The sequence below is a fragment of the Chrysochloris asiatica genome, unplaced genomic scaffold, assembly GCF_000296735.1.
Source record: "Chrysochloris asiatica unplaced genomic scaffold, ChrAsi1.0 scaffold00170, whole genome shotgun sequence".
Classification (NCBI taxonomy): domain Eukaryota; kingdom Metazoa; phylum Chordata; class Mammalia; order Afrosoricida; family Chrysochloridae; genus Chrysochloris; species Chrysochloris asiatica.
The window spans coordinates 279,894-300,152 of record NW_006408688.1 but is presented as its reverse complement, the minus strand read 5'-3'; the positions used below and the strand labels follow the sequence as shown (position 1 = coordinate 300,152).

The window sequence follows — 20,259 nt, the reverse complement described above, 5'->3', positions numbered from 1 at the left end:
GTACCATCTTGACAGTCCTAGTTACATTTGAATCCATTGCTGCTGCCCTTGTGAAAATCCATCTCATTGGGCGTCTTCCTCATTTTCAATGACCTTTCACTTTACAAAGCATAATGTCCTTATCCAGGAACTTATCCTTCCTAATAATACATCCTAAGTATGAGAGACAAAGTCCTGCCATCCTGGCTTCTAAGGAGCACTCTGGCTATGCTTCTTTCAACATAGATTTGTTTGTTCTTCTGGCAGTCCATGGTACTTTTAATACTCTCCTCCAGCACCACAACTCGAATACATCAATTCTGCTATGGACTTCCTTATTCATTGTCCAACTTTCACATGCATATGAGGCTACTGAAAATACCATGGCTTGGGTCAGGTGTACTTTAAACTGACATCTTTGCTCTTGAACACATTAAAGAGGTCTTGGCAATACATTTGCCTAAAGCAAATACATCATTTGATTTTTTGACAGCTGCTTCCGTGAGTGTTGACAATGGATCCTAGTAAAATGAAGTATTTGACAGCTTCAATCTTTTCCCCAATTATCATGTTGTTATTTATTGGTCCAGTGTTGAAGACTTTTGTTTTCTTTACAATGAGGTGTACCGCATAGTGAAGGCTGTGGTCTTTGATCTTCATCAGTAAGTATTTTAAGTTCTCTTCACTTGGGTTGAATCATCTGTATATCACAAGTTGTTAATGAGTCTTCTTCCAATCCTGATGTCATATTCTTCTTCATAGAGTCCAGCTTCTCAGATTATTTGCTCGGCATGCAGACTGAATAAGTATGGTGACAGAATATAAGCTTGGTGCACACCTTTCCCCTTGGTCTATGTACGGGATCCTCATGAGCAAAATTAAGTGTTCCAGAATACTCGTTCTCCACAATGTTGTCCATAGCTTGTCATGATCTACACAATCAAAAGCCTTTGTATAATCAATAAAGCACAGGTAAGCATCTTTCTGGTATTCTCTGCTTTCAGCCAAGATCCAACTGATGTCAGCAATGATATCCCTCATTTCACATCCTTGTCTGAATTTGGCTGAAAATTCTGGCATTTCCCTGCCAACGCACTGCTGTTGTTGTTAAGTTCCATCAAGTTGGTTCCGACTCATAGTGACCCTGTATACGGTTTCCAAGGAGTGGCCTTTGAATTTGAACCACCAACCTTCTGGTTCAAATTGACATTGTGGTCCAGTGCTTTATCCCACAGTGTCACACCAGGACTATGTACTAGAACCCCATTAAATATTTTGCTAAGCAATTTTGCTGCCCGCATCTCACTGAAAGAATTCACAGCTTCCAGTATTGAAAAAGGATACACAGGTCTTGTGTCTCATATTTCAATGACACACACTTAGTATATCAAAAAGACAAAGATACTTCTTCAAGAAACTGTGATTTCTAGAACCAAGAGTTTAAAAAACGGGAATATAACAAATTGTAAATCTCTTACCTCGCCTGTTGTGTTTTATGCTGGGGCAGAATCTTGATCAACATACTTTTTATACCAGTAAAAGCAGCAAGAAAAGGAGAAAAAGAGAGGAGGGTCCAATGTCTAGATCATGCACTCAAACATCCAAAAGTTACATCTGATGCTGGTATAGCTGAATCTGTGACCTAGACACTGCCATTAGGTACAGTTTGTACACATCTACCAACCTACAGGTTCAAGATTCAAGACCATCTCCCAACAGCACCACAGAAAAGATGTCTGACGGTCTATGTCCACAAATATGATCACTAAGAAAATCCAGTGGAGCCATTGTAATTTAGAATCTTAACCCTGTTTTCCTCCAGGTTGGCTTCATTCTCATACACTTTCTTTATATGTCCCCCTGAAGTTTTACGCTCACCTTCCACCTCCTTGACAATCATAGAAGAAATCAGCCCACCTCTTTTCCAATGGTTCTAGAAAAGTGAACTTCACTGACCCTGTTCAGGGCATGTGCATACCCCTCAATTATTGTGGGAGGGAGACATAATGTCTCATTGATCAAATCTTGGTCATGAACCTACCCTGGAACTGGAAGGTGGAGTCAGCCCCATCCAAGGTATGGATGAAAAGAGGGGCTGAGGTTCCCAAAAGGTAAGATAGGGGTGCATTGATCAAAGGCTATAAAGATGCTGGGGAAACAACATTTGTTTAGTATAAGCAGAATGACAACCAGCCTGGAAGGCATATTTTCAACACAGAACAAAAAAGCCTCGGTTCAATCTAGGTAGGGATTGCTCACTCCGTTCCTAGTCAGAAGCTCTAGAGGCAGACTCTGGTAATTAGCTGTCAGCTGATCACCAATTCAAATGTCCTGGAGTGGGCCGTGCTGATGATCTGTACTTGCAGTAATCATTTGGCTGGGTGAATCAAATTATACTTTCCAATGCCACTTCAAATCAGGATTGCTTTGCCTGCACTCATTTTCAGCAGTAAGTATTAGCCTACAAGTTATTTTCTTTGATATTGACTATACATGGGCAAGGGAGGAATTTAGCCTTCTTTTAAATCTGCTCAACAAGAAAGTCCAAAAAGTTTTAGAGATTTGTGAGAAGACTAATTAGGATCTATTCCAATTTAATGGCTAGGCTTTCACACTGAAACAGATAGGCGAACATGTTCTGCCCTCGCAAGGTAGATTTTTCTTCCAAGTAACTATCTGATTTGGGAACCTCATTCTTTCATAATGCCATGTGCAGTAATCAATCAGATGTAACGATCAAAAGGAAGTTTGCCTCAATCAATCCCGATAAACAAATAACTGCTATAGTGGCAAACCTAATATGGTCTTCACTTCAAATTCACTTGCCAATAATTGGCCTCATTAACGTCTGTGAAGTTAGCTATTCACTAAAATTGGGCAAGTCGTACATTAGATGTGTTCAGTGATTTGCAAACCTTTGGGGATAATAGACCTACTGAATCAGCATCTTGCTAGTTCTATGGAAATGAGCAAACTAAAAAGTAAGAAGACCACAAGGAATCTGAAAGGAATGCAGTGGGAGATAGAGAAATTCCTGTACCACCTTATATGATTAATATTATCTTTGTCAATCTATAAAATAAGAGCTTTTACATCTATTTTAAAGATTTGATTTTGACAGAAAATGAACTTGATTTTTTTGTGTCATCTAGCTTTCAAATTACCCTGCCCACATCTGTCAGATGTTTTTTGCTGTTCAATTATAAAAACTGTATCCAGACTGGATCATGAAAATATTACTTGCAGGCACCATAAGCACAGTTGCCCTTGGTTAGAACATCAGGTTCACTGTGATCTTCTCAAAGAAGGAAATATACTTCCAGCTGCTGCAGCAGACCCATCCTTCTTGGAGAGAGGAAGAAATCACAGCAAGTGAACCTTTTCTGGACTATGTGAAATATATATTTGGGGAGATGTGAGACAATGAGAAGAGTGGAAATAGACTTAACCAATTCACCTAAATTTATATGGTCTGCGCATGCCGAAATGGTCAGAGCGGACAGTGAACACAACTGATTAGTTGGTCTGAAAGTGAGGGGTTTTGTTATTGTAGTTCTGAATTACCCTATATGTCAGTACCACAAAGGTTCACGAACAATACCACATTCTTTACTTTCATGTTTGCTTATGCAGTAGCACTCTGTGAGTCACAAGAAAAAGAAAAATGTGTATTAGCTGTCCAGCCTGGTGCTTTGTCCTTAAGCACTGGCCCTGGGAAGTTTAACATGATGTTGTTTTATCAGAAATTTGAAGCATTTGTGAAATATAAAGGATGATACTGGATGACTGTTTTATCAGCCAAATGCATACCAGTCCAGGTACCTGTTATTCCAGCTTTACTCAGTATTTCATCTGACAGTTCTCATCTACCCACTTTGTAACTGGTTGAATTACAACTAGTCTTAATACCATCCATCATGATCAAGCAACATACTGACTTTGCAGATCCCCAGTACTGTAACAGTCTCCTAACTGGTTTCACAGCTTCTAGTCTTGTCCCTGGAGTCCTGGTGTGGTGCTGTGGGTTAATGTGTCAGACTGCAAAGGTTGGTGGTTCAAGCTCACCAGCTTCTCCTTGGAAACCCAATACAGGGTCACTATGGGTCAGAACTGACTCAATGGCACTTTACAACAACAACATTCTTGTCCCCACTATATCCTCCAACCCCTCTACAATCAACATCCACGCAGCATGTCTAGAATGAGCTCTTAAAAATGTAAATCAGGTCTTGGGACTTCACTGCATGCAGTCCTTCAGTGGTTTCCACTCCATTTAGAGTACAACTCACCCCTGTGAGGCCCGGAATTATCTGGTCCTAGCCTCCCACACTCTGGCTTCATGTCCTTCCACTTAAGCCCACTGCCAATCTAGCGCTTCCTCAAACACATCAACCTCAATTATCTCTTTGGTCTTGCTAGTTCCTCTGCCAGGAACACTCTTTCCAACGCTCTCTTTAGACCTGGCTCCTTCTCATTCTGTGGTCCTTGATCTGAAAAGCCTTCTGCTTTTCTCTCTACCCTTTTATTGCTCTTTATCACATCACCATCTTTACCGTATTTGTCACACATAATGTGCCCACATAAATAACAAGAACATGCATATAATACACATAGAGAATATAGGAAACTAACACATGAAGGGATTGTGCAGTTTGCAAAAATCATATAACATGTGTGTTATTTGCATAAAATATTTCCTTCATGAAACTTGCCACAAGCTCAAACTATCTGGTGTATCTTCGTACTAAAACGTAAGTTCCAAGTGGGCATTAATTAGACACATGTGTCTTACTCAACACTGCATCCTCAGCAACTGATACATTCCAAGAATGTCCTGACTGAATGAATGAGGCTGAGATCCCACAGGTCACATCAGAGAAGGCTGGTGGTGTCGTGGTGATGTGACCAACTAACTGCTAGCCTAAACATTTGAGCACATCCGACAGCTTTCTTGAACAATGGCCAGAACTAAAAAGCAAACCCATTACTGTAGGGTGTAATCTGAGCCTAGAAAACTCTAGGGGGCAGTTGGACTCTTGTGTTGGTTGGACTGTAGTCCATAGAATGGTACCACTGTCCTTCCAAGGAGTTGGGAAGGTAAAACACACTTACCTCTAAAAGAAATAAAAAAGACAAGAGGCTTAGGGGAATGAAAGATAGGTTTATAAACATAGATGTCCTTAAAGAGAGCTAAGGATAGCCAGCCACCTTGTGAAAGAAGAGAAGGTAGAACCCTAAATACAATTTGACTTCTTTTTTTACACATCTGTCAGGGGAGTGAGCTATATTCCTGTTTCGAGTATCCAAGGAGCCAATCCCAAGAAATTGGCCCATATACAGTTTCCTTGAGTCTTGTCTTTCAAGGTTTCAGCTTATTATTAATTAACTTTATTTCCTTTTTCAAACCGTTTTTTTCTCTCCCCCACCTCTGTTAACTAACTTCATTTCCACTTGCAAACAGTCTTCTTTCTCTCCTGCCCCTCTTTTCAACCTCGCTGTAGAGGCTGACTTCTTTCCTGCCGAGACAGGCCATAGCTACAGTGACTTGCAATCTCCTTCTTTCCTCTTCCCCTAATGCTCTGCACCTGGGGTCACTGAGTCAAAAATTGACTCCACTACACACAAGAATAACAAGAACCTGTCACGTGATAAATAATGACCATTGCATGCTCCAGAACTGATTTATTTTGAACATATGTACATCTAATATTAGATGAAACAGTATCTCAGTATTAATTCCCTTGACTCTTTCCAGAATATGGCACTTTGCGTAAGACTCCTTTTCCAAAACAAGAGAGTTCTATGGAAATTGAAAACAACAAAAGCAAAAAACACAGATACACTGGAAAACTTCGGGCTGCTTTCTTTTTCATTATAAGTAAGACAAGGTTCATGAGAGTAAGCATCAGTGCTTGGTTCTTTAGAAGTTGAAAATTAGATCAAATGAATTGGAGGACAACCGCATCTTGTGTTAATGTTTTCCTTCTCCAATGAAGAAAATGAGATGATGTGAGCCATGACTCCATTTGAAAATGAAACTTTGTATTTCTATTTGCTTCCTCATAAAAGCAGACTGTTTTTCATTTCAGACTTTTCATGTTGGTAAATGTTGCAATACTTTACATTCATTAGGCTCAGGCCCATTTACTATATTCAAGCAAAGCAAGCACAAATGTATTATCCCCATAAAGCATTATTTCTAAATTACACAGTAAATAAATGAAACTAAGCCAGAAAACACAAATCTCACAACCCTTACCCCTAACGTAAAAACAAAACCAAGAAGTACCATGGATCAAAAATCGCCATTTTAAAAGTTCAATTTATGAAGCCGATTATTCCCAAATAAACTGATCATCCAGGAATACACCGGGTATCTGACCCTAACTCATAGCAGACAAAAATGTTTCAAGAAGAAAACTGGACTAATCAGATTCTGAGTTTTGCAGAGTGATGCACTAAAAAAAAAAAAAAAAACTGGACTTGTCTAGGATCCTTGTGTTGATTTCTGATTAGCTGATTACAGAAGTCAGCAGCAATGCTAAACATAAAGCAGAGGCTCACAGTGCAATGACAGTGAGCACAGTTTTTAACCTTATAATTGCCCTTGTTGTTTTTGTTAAGTGACATCCAGTCAGTTCCAACCCATAGTGACCCTGTATAGGGTTTCCGAGGAGTGGCTGGTGAGCTTGAACCGCCAACTTTCCTGTTCAAAAGGCTTTACAGTCTGCCGCATTAACCCACAGCACCACACCAGGACTTGCCCTTGGATCTATTTAATTTAGCTTTAAGTCATGAGGCATAATTGAGAAAAATGGCTACACTGAGTTGGTATCAGATATGACAAAGAGTTGGCTGTGATTATTTTGTTGCATGATTTCCAGTAGGGAAGTTTTTCTGCCAACTCTTTTCCTATGATGGCTATTAAATTTTATAGGATTTTTTCCCATCATTAGCTGTAATGGCATTTGCATGTTAAATGCTCATAACAAATGAAAACCATGATTCCATTGTTTCACACAGTGAAAACCATGGTTACTGCTATTCCGAATGAAGTACAAATCTAAATAGAATCAAGTAATTCCTCCTGTTTGTATGATACCTCTATAAGCTCTGTGGGAAAGCCTATTTGCATTGCAACTATTCTATTTTTCGAAACAGGATAGATTTTGCACATGTAAGAAAACTGTCCTTTCCACTATAAGCCAATCATGAGACAATTCAAGTGTTATTTTTGTTAAGGGTTTGCAATTGAGTATTGTTGTTAAGTGCCACCCAGTCAATTCTGACTCAGAGTGACCCTGTGTAGGATTTCCAAGGAGTAAGTGGAAGGTTTGAAATGTCAACCTTGTGGTTAGCAGTCCAGTGCTTATCTTACAGCACCATACCAGGACTCATATAATTCTTCTTTAAATAAACTTAACTAAGTGCCTTTCGGGAATGCTGGTGGTGTAGTGGACTACACTTTGGGCTGTTTACTGTTCAGTTCATTTGAATCCATTAGTTACAATGCAGGAGAAAGATAAGACTTTCTACTCCCATAAAGATTTACAGTCTTACAAATCTTACATAGAACTGATGACGGCACTTAACAAGTCCCTTTCATAGGACCTGAAGGTGAAACATGCTAACCGTTTGTTTGGGGGGATTTTGTTCTTGGTGGTGGTTTTTAGTGAAAGAAATAACAAAGCTATAGAAGAGAGACATTAAGAGTTTCTTAGCCAGTTTTCTGAATTCAGCAACTTTCTGGGTTACTTTGTTTAATTCAATATTCAGGATCACCTGGATCTAGTAAAGAAAGATACAGAAACTATGCATATGTGAGTCCATATATAAACTATTGAAATATATAGCTACTTGCTCCTTTCAGATCCTCTGAATTTGGTACAGCTTGCACATCAGTACTCCATCACCAATGATGTTTCAAGGCACTATCCCCCCAACATAGAAGAATACTTAAATTATGTAACTCTCACATTCTCTTCACCAAATCCCTTCTCAAATACTCATATTGTTCGGAGAATTTCAGAAGTGAAATATCTTCAATAGTTAAGAAAGCCAAATCTCTGAATTTGCATCTTAATTTGACCTCTCCTTGATGTATATTTTAACTCTTTCCTACATTCCTCTTGCATACATTTAGTCCAGAAATTTCTGACTCATACTGGACTGTGAACCACAAGGTCTGCAGTTCAAGCCCACCAGTCATTCCAAGGAGAAAGATGAGCCTTTCTGCTCCTGCAAAGTTTTAAAGCCTCAAAAGCCCTATGCAGGGTTGTTATGAGTTGGAACCAACTCAATGGCTCTTAACAACTGGACCCCATACAAGCGTGTGAATTCGTTTCAAATTAAATGCAATTTCTTATTACAGAACATCCTTGGAAATGACTTGTCTTAGTTATCTAGTGGTACTATAAAAGAAATACCACAGGTAGGTACTTTTAACAAATGGAAATTTATTTTCTCACAGTTTGTTGTTGTTGTTGTTGTTAGGTGGTATCGAGTTGGTACCGACTTATAGAGACACTATGTACAAAAGAATGAAACACTGCTAAATCCTGGGCCAACCTCACAATTGTTGCCACGCTTGAGCCCATTGATGCTGCCACTTTGCCAATCCATCTCGCTGGGGGTCTTCCTCTTTTTCTCTGACCCTCCACCTTATCAAACATGATATCCCTTTCCAGTGACTGGTCCCTCCTGACAATATGTCCAAAGTATGAGAGATGAAGTCTGACCATCCTGGCCTCCAAGAAACACTCTGGCTACACTTTTTGCTACACAGATCTGTTTGTTCTTTTGGCAGCCCATGGTACTTTCAATATTCTCCTCCCAACACCATAACTCAAATGCATCAATTATTCCTCACAGTGTAGGAGACTAGAAGTCTAAATTCGGGGTGCTAGTTCTAGGAAAATGCTTTCTCTTTCTCTGTCAGTTCTAGAGAACGTTCCACTCTGTTCCTGGGTGATCTTCATATGACTTGGCATGTATCTTTCCCCATCCCTGCTGTCTTGCTAGCTTACTTAACCTCTTTTATATTTCAAAAGAAATTAGCTTTAAAACACCCAACATTAACTCTTATTAACATAACAAAGAAACCAATTCCAAATGGGAATTATAACACATAAACTTGCTCAAGTAAAATATTTTAGGATGACTAACTTTAAAAGTTGGAGTCCTGGAATAGGATAAGCACAGTACTGCTAACCACAAAATCAGTGGTTCAAAGCCACCAGCTGCTCCTTAAAAACCCTATACAAGTCACTATGAGTCAGAACTGACTCAAGGTCACATGAAAGCAACAACTTGAAAATTATTTCCTGAGTTTTTCATTTCTAATTTTTATTTCATCTCTTCCTCTTCCACTCAAAGCAGGATAAGAGAAACAGTGGCTGTGTTTGGTCAGTGAAGGAACCAAGAAGATGAAATTCATTCACTCCTCCAATAGCTTTTCATTTGTTCATTTAATCAACTAACTACACTTATGGCAAGGACCACCAAAGTTTTGGTGTATATCACTAATATTTGTCCAAAGTTACCCAAATTCTGGGAAAACTTTGGAAACAATCTCCCAGAAATTTGGGGGTTGAGACAGGACACAAGCCCAGTCCTAGTGATAAACATTAGTTTTGGTAGATACTAGTTTCCCTTTTCTAGCTACACATAAAGACACACATACCCTAAATTGAACCTCCCAGTAACCTAAAAGCAGGAGGCAACGGACTGTGAGTGTTAGTGCACAACCAACCATGCAATTTGGGCAAGTCACTCATTCTCTCTGAAACTCAATTTCTACAGCTTTGAAATCAAAGATAATCTTTATAGCTTTATGATTTTATTGCCCACTGACTGAAGAAATGGACCAAACACCTGAGCATGATAATCCAATTTATTTTAGCGCAAAATCCACACTCGCAAGATTTCTTCTCCATTGTTGAGTATTTCTAGAAGCCTTTGGATGAGGCAAGCAGTTAATAGGCTCAGGTGCTAATCAAAAGAACAAAAATTTAAGTCTATTCAGAGATATGCCGGAAGAAAGGTCTGGTGAGCTCCTTCCAAAAGATCAGCCACTGAAACCACTATGGAACACAGTTCTACCCTTACACACATGGGGTTGCCAGGAACTGCAAATGATCTGTCTAGTATTTCTAATGGCCTCTCTGAAAGTATTATCTTCCAAGATACCTTGAGAAGCATGCCACAATTCAGTTTCTACAAGATCAATACAACCTGTACTTCACTTGTAAAAAGTTCTCTTTGCTTGCATTGTATAAATACTCAATCTAAAAATTATCCCCACTACTATGTCACCTCAACAATTTTTTAAATGAATACTGAACCTTTTGTTATTATGATAGGTGGTTTCATTACAATTCTGGATTTATCATACAATTCTGCCTGTGAAAACACTGATACTATTCAAAATAGAAACAGCTTCACTGCTATTTTCATTTTGTCTAATAAACACAGAGGAAAGACTTTGATTCAAGGAAGTAAAGGTCATAAGCTAGAATCATAAGAGGGCTATTTGCTACAAACTTTAAATAGCTGTAGTTTAGTTAAAGCACTAAGCAGGAATGTCAAATATGTTTAAGACATTTAAACATATCACAATCTTTCATACATTGGGTGGTTATCTGTCACTGGGTTCCTTGTGGTGTTTCAGACATTAAGACAGTAAGTTACAAGTAGGTATAGATACACAGAATTGCATGCTTTCTAGCCTAGCCATGATACAGAAAGTTACTGGTGTTTTATATGACATTGACTGAATTGCTGCTAAGCCCCAAAAAGAACATGCTGGCATCAACACTGGTCCCAGGCATCAGATCCCCAGGTAGTGGTTCATTTTGTTTAAGGCATCACACACTGTGTTCAAATCACTGCGGAGATCCTGAACCACGTTTTCAATACTTCTGGTGTCTTTCAGAATTTCAATACTCTGTGTGTAGGGATTGAAGTATACGGAGAAGGGACGGGTAATTGACTTTGCGAAGTCCCTGTAGAATAAACAGAAATAGAAGGATTTGCAATCAACCCCAATTGGTACAAGAGATAGATATAAGGAAGGAGCAGGGCCAGAAAAATAAAGAGTGATTTTTCTCTAGATGGAAAGAAAACAAGTTTACCTCATCTTTTCTTTGGCTTCTTCAAAACTTTCTGAAACGAAGTAGGCTTCCTGGAATGTAGTGATAAGGCATTCCTGTAAGCAGGTTGTCTTTGGGTCAAAGGCTTTCACACACGCCTTGTCAGAAAGAGCATGCTACAAAACACACCACAAAACCAGTTAAACTCCATAATGAGACTTCCAAAAGGGCCATGACATCACATTGCTACAACACATTCGATAGCTCCTTATTCCTACCAAATTACTCAGTTGCTAGTCTACCATGAAATAAGCCGCTTTTCCATGTGCAGGGTAATTTGGGTGGTTTTGTTTGTTTATTACTGAGGAAAAACAAATGAGACTAATGGTATTATTTTATTTATTATCAGACAAATTTATGCTGAAGGACTATTCTGAGCTATACCCCAACACAAACAGAATTTTAAATTTCTGCTATAAATAGAAGCAAGGAGAGCATAAATATGCTCATAATTTTATTGCTATAAGCAATGTACCAAAATTTCATTTAAATGGCAGAAGTAATAATTACCTGCGTGGAGAGGTAATTGGGGTTCTAACTGAACTATTTGTGGAGTCATTGCAAGACATTTTCAGGCCAAGTACTGTGTACCAACAGAGCCTGGAGTGGGTCTGTGTATTTGAGGATACTAGCAATCATTCATTTACTACCTTTCATGAAGTACAGCAGAGCAAATACAGCAGATAAATATTTCCAGGTTGGAGTTAAAAAAAAAAAAAAAAATTGGGGGCTAACAGTTATAGCTATGCCCAGAGCAGGAATTAGGAAACTAGGAAAGCAGATGTAATTACTCTTTGAACTATCATTAGCTCAGCTTTGCTCATTGCATGGCTGGCACGAAGAATAACAAGGAAAACAGTATAACTACATTCTCCAGATAAATTCAACTATGACAAAAGTTTGTGGCCATTTCTTGGTATGTGCCACCTGGCTACTTACTGATCCTAGATCAATAATTCCTAAATTTAATGTGCATATGAATTTCTGAGGAGCTTGTGAAAAATACAGAAACCCAGAACATAATTTTATTTAGTGGGTAAGGGTGGGACACAAAAACAAAAGTACTGTCGTCAAGTCAAATCTGAACTATAGTGACCCTGTAAGACAGTAAAACTACTCCATAGAGGTTTCAAGACTGAAATGGCACTATAGAATAAGCACTAGACTGAAAACCACAGTCAGCAGTTCAAACTCACCAGCTGGTCCTTGAAAATCCTACATATGGTTGATATGAGTCAAGACTTTATGGCATTTAACAACAACAAATGGAACAGATAGCATCATTAGGTTTTAAAGTCATCTAAAGTGACAGTCACTGGAGAAGGAGACCATGTTTGGTAAGGTCAGAGAAAAAGAGGAAGACTCCCAATGAGATGGCTTGGCAAAGTGGCAGCATCAATGGACTCAAGCGTGGCAACAGTAGTGAGGTTGGCCCAGGATTGGGCAGTGTTTCGTTCTACTGTACATAAGGTCACTATGAGTCTGTACTGACTCGATGGCACCTAATAACAACAACAACAAAGTGACATGTGTGGCACTGAGGATAAGCACTGGGCTGCTTTAAACCACAAGAAATTTTATTATATAATAGTTTCAGAGTCCTGGTGTGGTACTGTATGATAAACACTGGACTGCTAACCACAAGGTCAGTGGTACAAACCCAACAGTTGCTCCCTGGAAACCCTATACAGGTCACTATGAGTCAAAAGTTGTTAAGACTCAAAAGCACTTAACAACAACAGCAACAACAAAGTGACATGTTTCCTTAATTTGTGTTCCCTTAAGTTAGTGGTAAATTAGGTGAGAGATGGAGAGGAAGAGCAAAGGGGTAACACTAACGGCCTTGAACTGAAAGATGGAAAATTTGGACTCTGGCTACTTAATTGGATAACTGTGGGGTTAATATTACTCAAAGAATTTTGTCTTAGTCTTTCTTTACTAGAGATAACCCTTAAAATCTTGGACTTTCCCAAAGACTGAATTATCTTTGATGAAGTCAACAGACCACACCCATGACTCATGTTGGATCATGGTTAGCTATACAAGAAATACCCACCATATGACATCAACCTCATGATATCAACCTACCTTAGGAGAGGAGGATTGGAGTTAAAATTAAAAATGAAGCTCCAATAGAGGTTCTGGATATAGACGCTCCATGGGTACCTGGCTGGCAAAAGTCATTGATGTACATTGAGGGTAATGTGTCCTTTTGGGGACATGGAAACTCCATGCTGGGAATATCCCTCCCCCAGATATTGTTTTATGCCTGGCTTCATTTATATCCTTGTTTACTATAATAAAATTTTAATTATAGATGTATAGCACTGTCTATGAATTTTGTGAGTTATAGTAAATGATCAATCCCAAGGGATTAGTGGAAGCCCGCAGGTCAGAAGTGAGGAACCCTGAGCTTATGATTGATGTACTGAGGAATTAAATGCAACCTCCAAATCTGTAGCCAATGAGAGTATTCCTGAGAATCCCTGAGCTTATAGTAGCATCTTAAAGAGATAGTGGGGGAAAATCCAGTTGTAGCTAGCAGGTCAGACGTGAAGGTGTTGTGGGGCCTCCTAAACTCGCATCTGAGGTCTTTTGCAGACTTGGAAGTCTGGAATACTCTGCCCTTTAACTTGTGATGACTGTTCTAGCTCCATGGATAGAGTCAGAAGAAGTATTGCATGTGCAGTGGGTGGCAGAACAGAAGTAGAACCAAGCCAAAATCCACTGGTAACAAGCCAGTCTGACTCACAGTGACCCTGTAGGACAGAACAGAAGTAGCCCATGTGTTTCCAAAGCTGTAATCTTTACATGGAGTTCTTGTGTGGTAATGTAGGCTAAGTACTGGGGTGCCAACCACAAGGTCAATGGTTCAAATCCACCAGCTGTACCTCAGAAATACTATACAGGGTCACTATGAACTGACTCAACAGCACTTAAACACAACAACAGTCTTTACAAGATCAGACTGCCACATTTTCTTCCTGCAGAGTCACTACTAAGTTCAAACCAGTCACCTATAGGCTGAGCAGCTGAGCACTTTAGCCACTGTGATACCAGGACTCCTTGGAAGTAGAACAAAGGGGAACAAACCTGATAGCAGAGCAATAGGAATTTGATTTTCCCAGTAATAACCTTGACAAATTATTTAGCCTCTCTGTACCTCCATTTACCACTGCAAATGAGTTGTTTGGGACTGGGTGAGATCTGAAGGCATTCTGTACCCAGACTCTGAAATCCATCCAAAGTACTTTTCTACCTTTTCAATTTCTGACTTCTAGGTTTCCTAAGTATTTTGTAAGGGAAAAAAATTTTTTTCCTGTTCAATATTCTTGGTGCATCGCCCAACAATTTCAAAATGCATGGGATGATTTGCAGCTTTCCAAGAAGAAGTTTGAAACTTGAGTCCCAAAATTTGAGACACATGAGAGAAAGGCCACGTGGCCCCTATCCTATGTGGGATTTGCTTTCCTGAGAAGTTCTGTTGTCCAATTTAATGTACATGGGAATGGGCAAGTGCAGAGGGCCTCTCAGAATGAATTCCTTTTTTGGTCCAGAGAACAATTTCATTACGAGCAGAAGGTCACTACACCTGCAAATGCATTTGTGCTAGATTCAATGCAGTGCAGTGAACATCAAAGGATTCTGGTTCCACATGACTAATAATTCAGCCCACATTTTAAAAACAACTTCACAGTTTCAAGAAACAAAATGTCCTTTTTTATGAGAGTTGTAGCTCCTCTGCAATGTATGACTTCGTGTTGGCATGCCACGGTTTTTAGAAATGAATTTGAATTTGCTTTCTCCGCTACAATCCACGCTGGCTTGCATTGTATCTATAGTGTTGCTGTTGTTGTTGTTAAGTGCCCCTGAGTTGGTTCTGACACATAGTAACCCTGAATAGGAGCAGCTAGTGAGTTTGAACCACTGACCTTGCAGTTAACAGTCCCTCGCTTATCCTACAGCACCACACCAGGACTCCACTATCCATCATACATCAAAACAGTATGAAGGGAAAGTGATCGACTTACTGTCCACACACTTTCTACTCTTTCATCCTCCCAACACAAAGTGTGGGCAGAGTGGTAGCTGTGGTTTTTTGTTGTTAGGTGCCGTTGAGTTGGTTCCAACTCCTAGAGACACAATGTGCAACAGTCCTCCGCCGTCCTCACAATTGTTGTTACCTTTGAGCCCATGGTTGCTACCACAATGCCAAGCCATCTCATTGGGAGTCTTCCTCTTTATTCACTGACCCTCCACTTTAACAAGTCTGATGTCCTTCTCCAGGGACTAGTCCCTCCTGATACCATACCCAAAATATGAGAAAAGAAATCTCGCCATCCTGGCTTCTGAGGAGAATTCTGGCTGTACTTCTCCCAACACAGACTCGTTTATTCTTCTGGCAGTCCATAGTACTTTTATATTCTTCTCTAATACCATAGCTCAAACCAATTCTTCTTCAGTCTTCCATATTAATTATCCAACTTTCACAAGCATATGACTTTCCTGAAAATATCAGGACTTGGGTCAAATACAACTTAGTCCTCAAACTGACATCTTTGCTCTTAAATACTTTAAAGAGGTCTTGTGCAGCAGATTTGTAATACATTGTTTAATTTATTGTCTGCTGCTTCCATGAGTGTTGATAGTGGATCCAATCAAAATGAAGTCTTTGGCAACTTCAACCTTTTCTCTATTTATCATGAAGCTATTTATTGGTTCAGTGGTGAGAATTTTTGTTTTCTTTACATTGAGGTACAATGTGTACCAAAGGCTGTGTGGTCTTTGATCTACATCAGTAAGTATTTTAAGTCCTCTTCTCTTCCAATAAGCAAAATTATATAATCTGTATATCACAGGTTGTAATGAGTCTTCCTCCAATCCTGATGTCATATTCCTCTTGATATAATTCAGATTCTCAGATTATTTGCTCATCATATACACAAAGTGTGGTGAAAAAATACAATGCCGGCACACACCTCTCCTGATTTTAAACCATTCAATGTTCCCTTGTTCTGTTCAAACAGCTGCCTCTTGGTCTATGTACAGGTTGTTCATGAGCACAATTAAGTGTTCCGGAATACTTATTCTCAACAATGCTGTGTAGAAATGTTAAATCAAATAGGAGACATGAGGAGGTGAAAGAGCTGAATAGAAAATTTCTAAGGGCATCTCAAGAAAACAAAAGTCAAATATTATAATGAAATGTACAATGTCCTGGAGTTAGAAAACCAAAGTGGAAGAATGTGCTCAGCATTCCTGAAGCTGAAGGAACTGAAGAAAAACTTCAAGCCTTGACTTACAATATTGAAGGATTCTATGTGTGGCACTGTGGGCTAATGCATCAGACTGCAAAGTCATTTGAACTGCAAGGTCAGTAGTTCAAGCTCACCAGCTGCTCCTTGGAAACCCTATACAGGGTCGCTATGGGTCAGAATCAACAGCACTTAACAACATGGGCAAAATATTGAATGATTCAGAAATGTTGCAGGAACAGGCAATGTTTGCTTCTGTTGTGCATAGAGTTGCTATTGAGTCAGTACCCACTAAATGGCACCTAACAACAACAACAACACTGGAACACTAGTTCCAGAGTCTCTTCTGACGTCCATTTTGGTCTATTCCTTCTTTCTTGTCTTCTTAATGACCTTTTGCTTTCTCCATGTATTATGTTCTTGATATCATCCCACAACTTTTCTGGTCTTTGGTCTTTCGTGTCTAATGCATCAAATTTGGCCTTGAAATGATCTCTAAATTCACATGGGGTATGTTCAAGATCATCCTTTGGCTCTCATGAACTTATTTCCACTTTCTTCAGTTTCAGCCGGGACTTGCACGTGAGCAAGTCTGCCCTGGCCTCGTTTTGGCTGAGTTTATTTCCAAGCGGTAGCAGAATAGGCTAAAAGCACATTGAAGCCATGGTTCCTCTGAGTTATCCTGCTAAGCTAACCTGACTTTTTATGGAGTTAAAGACAAGAGTAACAAGAGGGTAAATCTCCTCTGCTTTGATCTGCCACACTTCAATAGAACATAAGCAATCTGAGCAGTTACTCTGTTTAGAGGGTACCTCCAGAATGTGTGAGTGCAATCACAAAGACTGAAATCAGAAACTGCCATGTGGCAATTTGATTGGATATGCAGATAAGCTCATTGAGTCTGTTTTAACTGATACAGGGGATGAGTGGAACAAGAGAAGTTCAGATGACTACTCTGATATCTTTTGTCTCTGACAGAATAAATGACTACAAACTAGAGGGCAGGGTGTTCTGCCTCAGACTTCAAGAAAACTCAGTGTGCTTACAGCATATAATTTCAGTCAAAGACCATTACTGTTTCTTGTTGTTGTAGGCCATTGAGTTGGTTCCTACTTTAGTGACCTTGTATAGGGTTTCTGACACTGGTTGATGGGTTTGAGCTGCTGCCCTTATGGTTACTAGTTTAGAGCTTATCCTATAGCACCACATTAGGGGCAATATATATCACATTTGCCTAATGTCATCTTTGTAGGAAAAGCTGGAAATTGTTTATTTTAAGCCCTCAGAACTGCAAACCTCCAGGAGCCTGCTGTGTCTGTTGGTTACCTGCTGGGGACTTCGTCATCCTTATAGTGTGGGGATTACTCCCCCTCCTTGGTTACAAAATCAGGGACAATAATAGTCCTCAGTGATTAGCTTGGAGAATAACAAGAAAGCCATACATCACCTTGGAGTTGGATGAGCAGCTAGTGAATGAAGCTAATGAATGAGGTGACAATCACGTCTATAAATCATCACATTTACCTGATGGTGAATCCCCCAGTGTGAGGACTGCCAGAAAAATCCTGCAGCCCACAAGGTCCTGCCTCTGTGGATTAAAGCATCTAGGTCTCCCTTGGTGTGAAGGCCTACTGAGTCTGCTTCTCAGCTCCTATCCCCCTCTCTCTCTAAGTCACTGCAGTTTGGAGGAGCTGCTATTGTGACCCTGTCCTCTGTGTCCAGAGTTAATTCTCTGTCAACATTGAGCCAACTGTTTGATGCCCCCAGGAAACTCCACAGTGAATCTTACCTGAAGTGTTAACAGTCTGATATTCCAAAATCTGAAAGAATTAATCCAATTTCCTGTAGGGAGAAGCTTTATAATACTGAGTAAATCTAGCTGGCTGTCTCATACTATCAAACCATTTTAAAAGTGCAAAAATGCTAGAAAGTCACCTTTTCTCATCTAAAAACTCTCTGTAAGGATTGCTTAGGATTAAACCACGGTGCTGAAGGCAGGAAGATAGGACTGGGAGCTGGGAGACTTGGGTTCTAAATGTAGTTTTCCCAGAAGTTAGTTGTATAATTTCAAATGAGTGAAAAATTCCCCAGGCCAGGCCTCAGTTTCCCCTTTGATAAACTAAAAGGGACTGACTGGCCTACAGGAATTCTAAGGCACTTCTTAGAGTGGTTAAACACTCTGCTGCTAACTGAAAGGTCAGTGGTTTGAACCCACCAGCTGTTCCACAGGAGAAAGGTATGACACACTGACTCCAAAAGATTCCTAAGTCCAAACCCGTTGCTTCCAAATTGATTCAGACTCTTAGCAATCCTATTAGAGAGACTAGATCTGCTTCACAGGGTTTCCAAGGCTGTAAATCTTTACAGAAGCAGACTGTCAGACCTTTTCCCTGCAGAGCAGCTGGTGGGTTCAAACTATCAACTTTCCAGTTACCAGTCAAGTGTTTAACCACTGTGCCACCAAGGATCTTTCCATAAAGATTCCAGCCTTGGGAATCCTGAGGTAGTTGTACTCTTTCTATGAATCAACAGCAACTGGTTACAAATACAAAGGATTCATACCACCATCCCCAACCCTAACCCAGCCAGTACAAATTGAACATATGGATTGAATCATGTGCCCCCATCATATATGTTGGAATCCTAACCCTTGGGAAAATGGTTTCTTTGGTATGTAAATGAGACCATATCAGTATGAGGTCCTTCCTAACTTAATGCCTTCTGAGGGATCAAAAGAGCAGCATAGGCAGAGAGACAAGCAAACATTATTGGGACAAGACAGACAGATGCCAAGTGAAGATTTCCAAAAAACACTAGGACTACAGAAACGGAAAGATAAAAGAATCTTCTGACTGTAAGAAAATAAATTTCTGTTTCTTAATGCCAATCACTTGTGGTATTTCTGTTACAACACCACTAGGGAGCTAAGTGGGTCTGGACCACATCTTTCCCAACACTGAGTAAGTGTCTTCAAGTTGGTCTCAACTTATAGTGACCCTGTGTAGGGTTTCTGAGGAACAGCTGCTGACTTTGAACTGCTGACCTTGTGGTTCAAACCGACCTTCCGGCCCAGTGTATTATCACACAGCACTACACCAGGACTCCCCAACACAGATGTTGTTGTTGTTGCTGTCATCGAGTCGCTTCCCACTCATAGGGACCCTGTATAGGGTTTCCAAGGAGCAGCTAGTGAGCTTGAACCACTGACCTTGCAGTTCAAACAATTTTGCAGTCTGACACATGACCCCACAGCACCATACCAGGGCTCCCACCAGGACAGGTAGCCATTACCAAATAGCCAGGAGCCATGGCAGCCATGGCAGTGTAGTGGTTAAGCACTCTGCTGCCAACTGAAAGGTTAGCCATATGAATCACCAGTCAGTCCACAGGAGAACAACATAATAGTCTGCTTGTAAAAGATCACAACCTTGGAAACCCTAGGTGGCAGCTGCACTCTGTCCTATCATTGATACCCCCTATGAGTCAGGATCAACTCCAGAGTAATGGGCTTAGCATACAATTTATGACCTATTTGCCATTCCAGCCTTTTGAATATAAAAACCCTTTTTTAACTTCAAAATGTTACCAGAACCCAATTATCAATAGGTAATATAATGAAGTCATTTGAGATTACAGGCCTTGAACTAGGATAGGAAAATTGAGGCTCAAATCTGGCTCCATCCTTCCTATAAGGTTATAAGAATTCAAGTAGAGGTTAGAACAAACAAGATGGAGGATCGGGTGGATGTATAGCAGAGACCTCCGCCAACAACAACACAGAATACCTGACCAAGCAGGCTCAGGGGATGATCCCAGAACTCTGAACCACATATAAAGGAATACTTAGAAGGTTGGAAGGCTCACAGATAGGGGAA

At 40.0% G+C, this 20,259-nt stretch overlaps 1 protein-coding gene across 1 annotated transcript in view; it reads right to left on the bottom strand.

Annotated features, from left to right (window-relative positions):
- Window positions 1-10,704: 10,704 nt before the first annotated feature.
- The window catches only part of TPH2 (tryptophan hydroxylase 2), a 149,765-nt gene continuing 140,210 nt past the window's right edge, over window positions 10,705-20,259 (bottom strand). The window contains exons 10-11 of the mRNA XM_006871613.1: window positions 11,112-11,245; window positions 10,705-10,982 (exon numbers count right to left, since the gene is read on the bottom strand). Of these exons, the coding sequence (XP_006871675.1) occupies window positions 10,808-10,982; window positions 11,112-11,245 (309 nt within the window). The 3' untranslated portion in view covers window positions 10,705-10,807. The remainder of the gene's footprint in view (window positions 10,983-11,111; window positions 11,246-20,259) is intronic.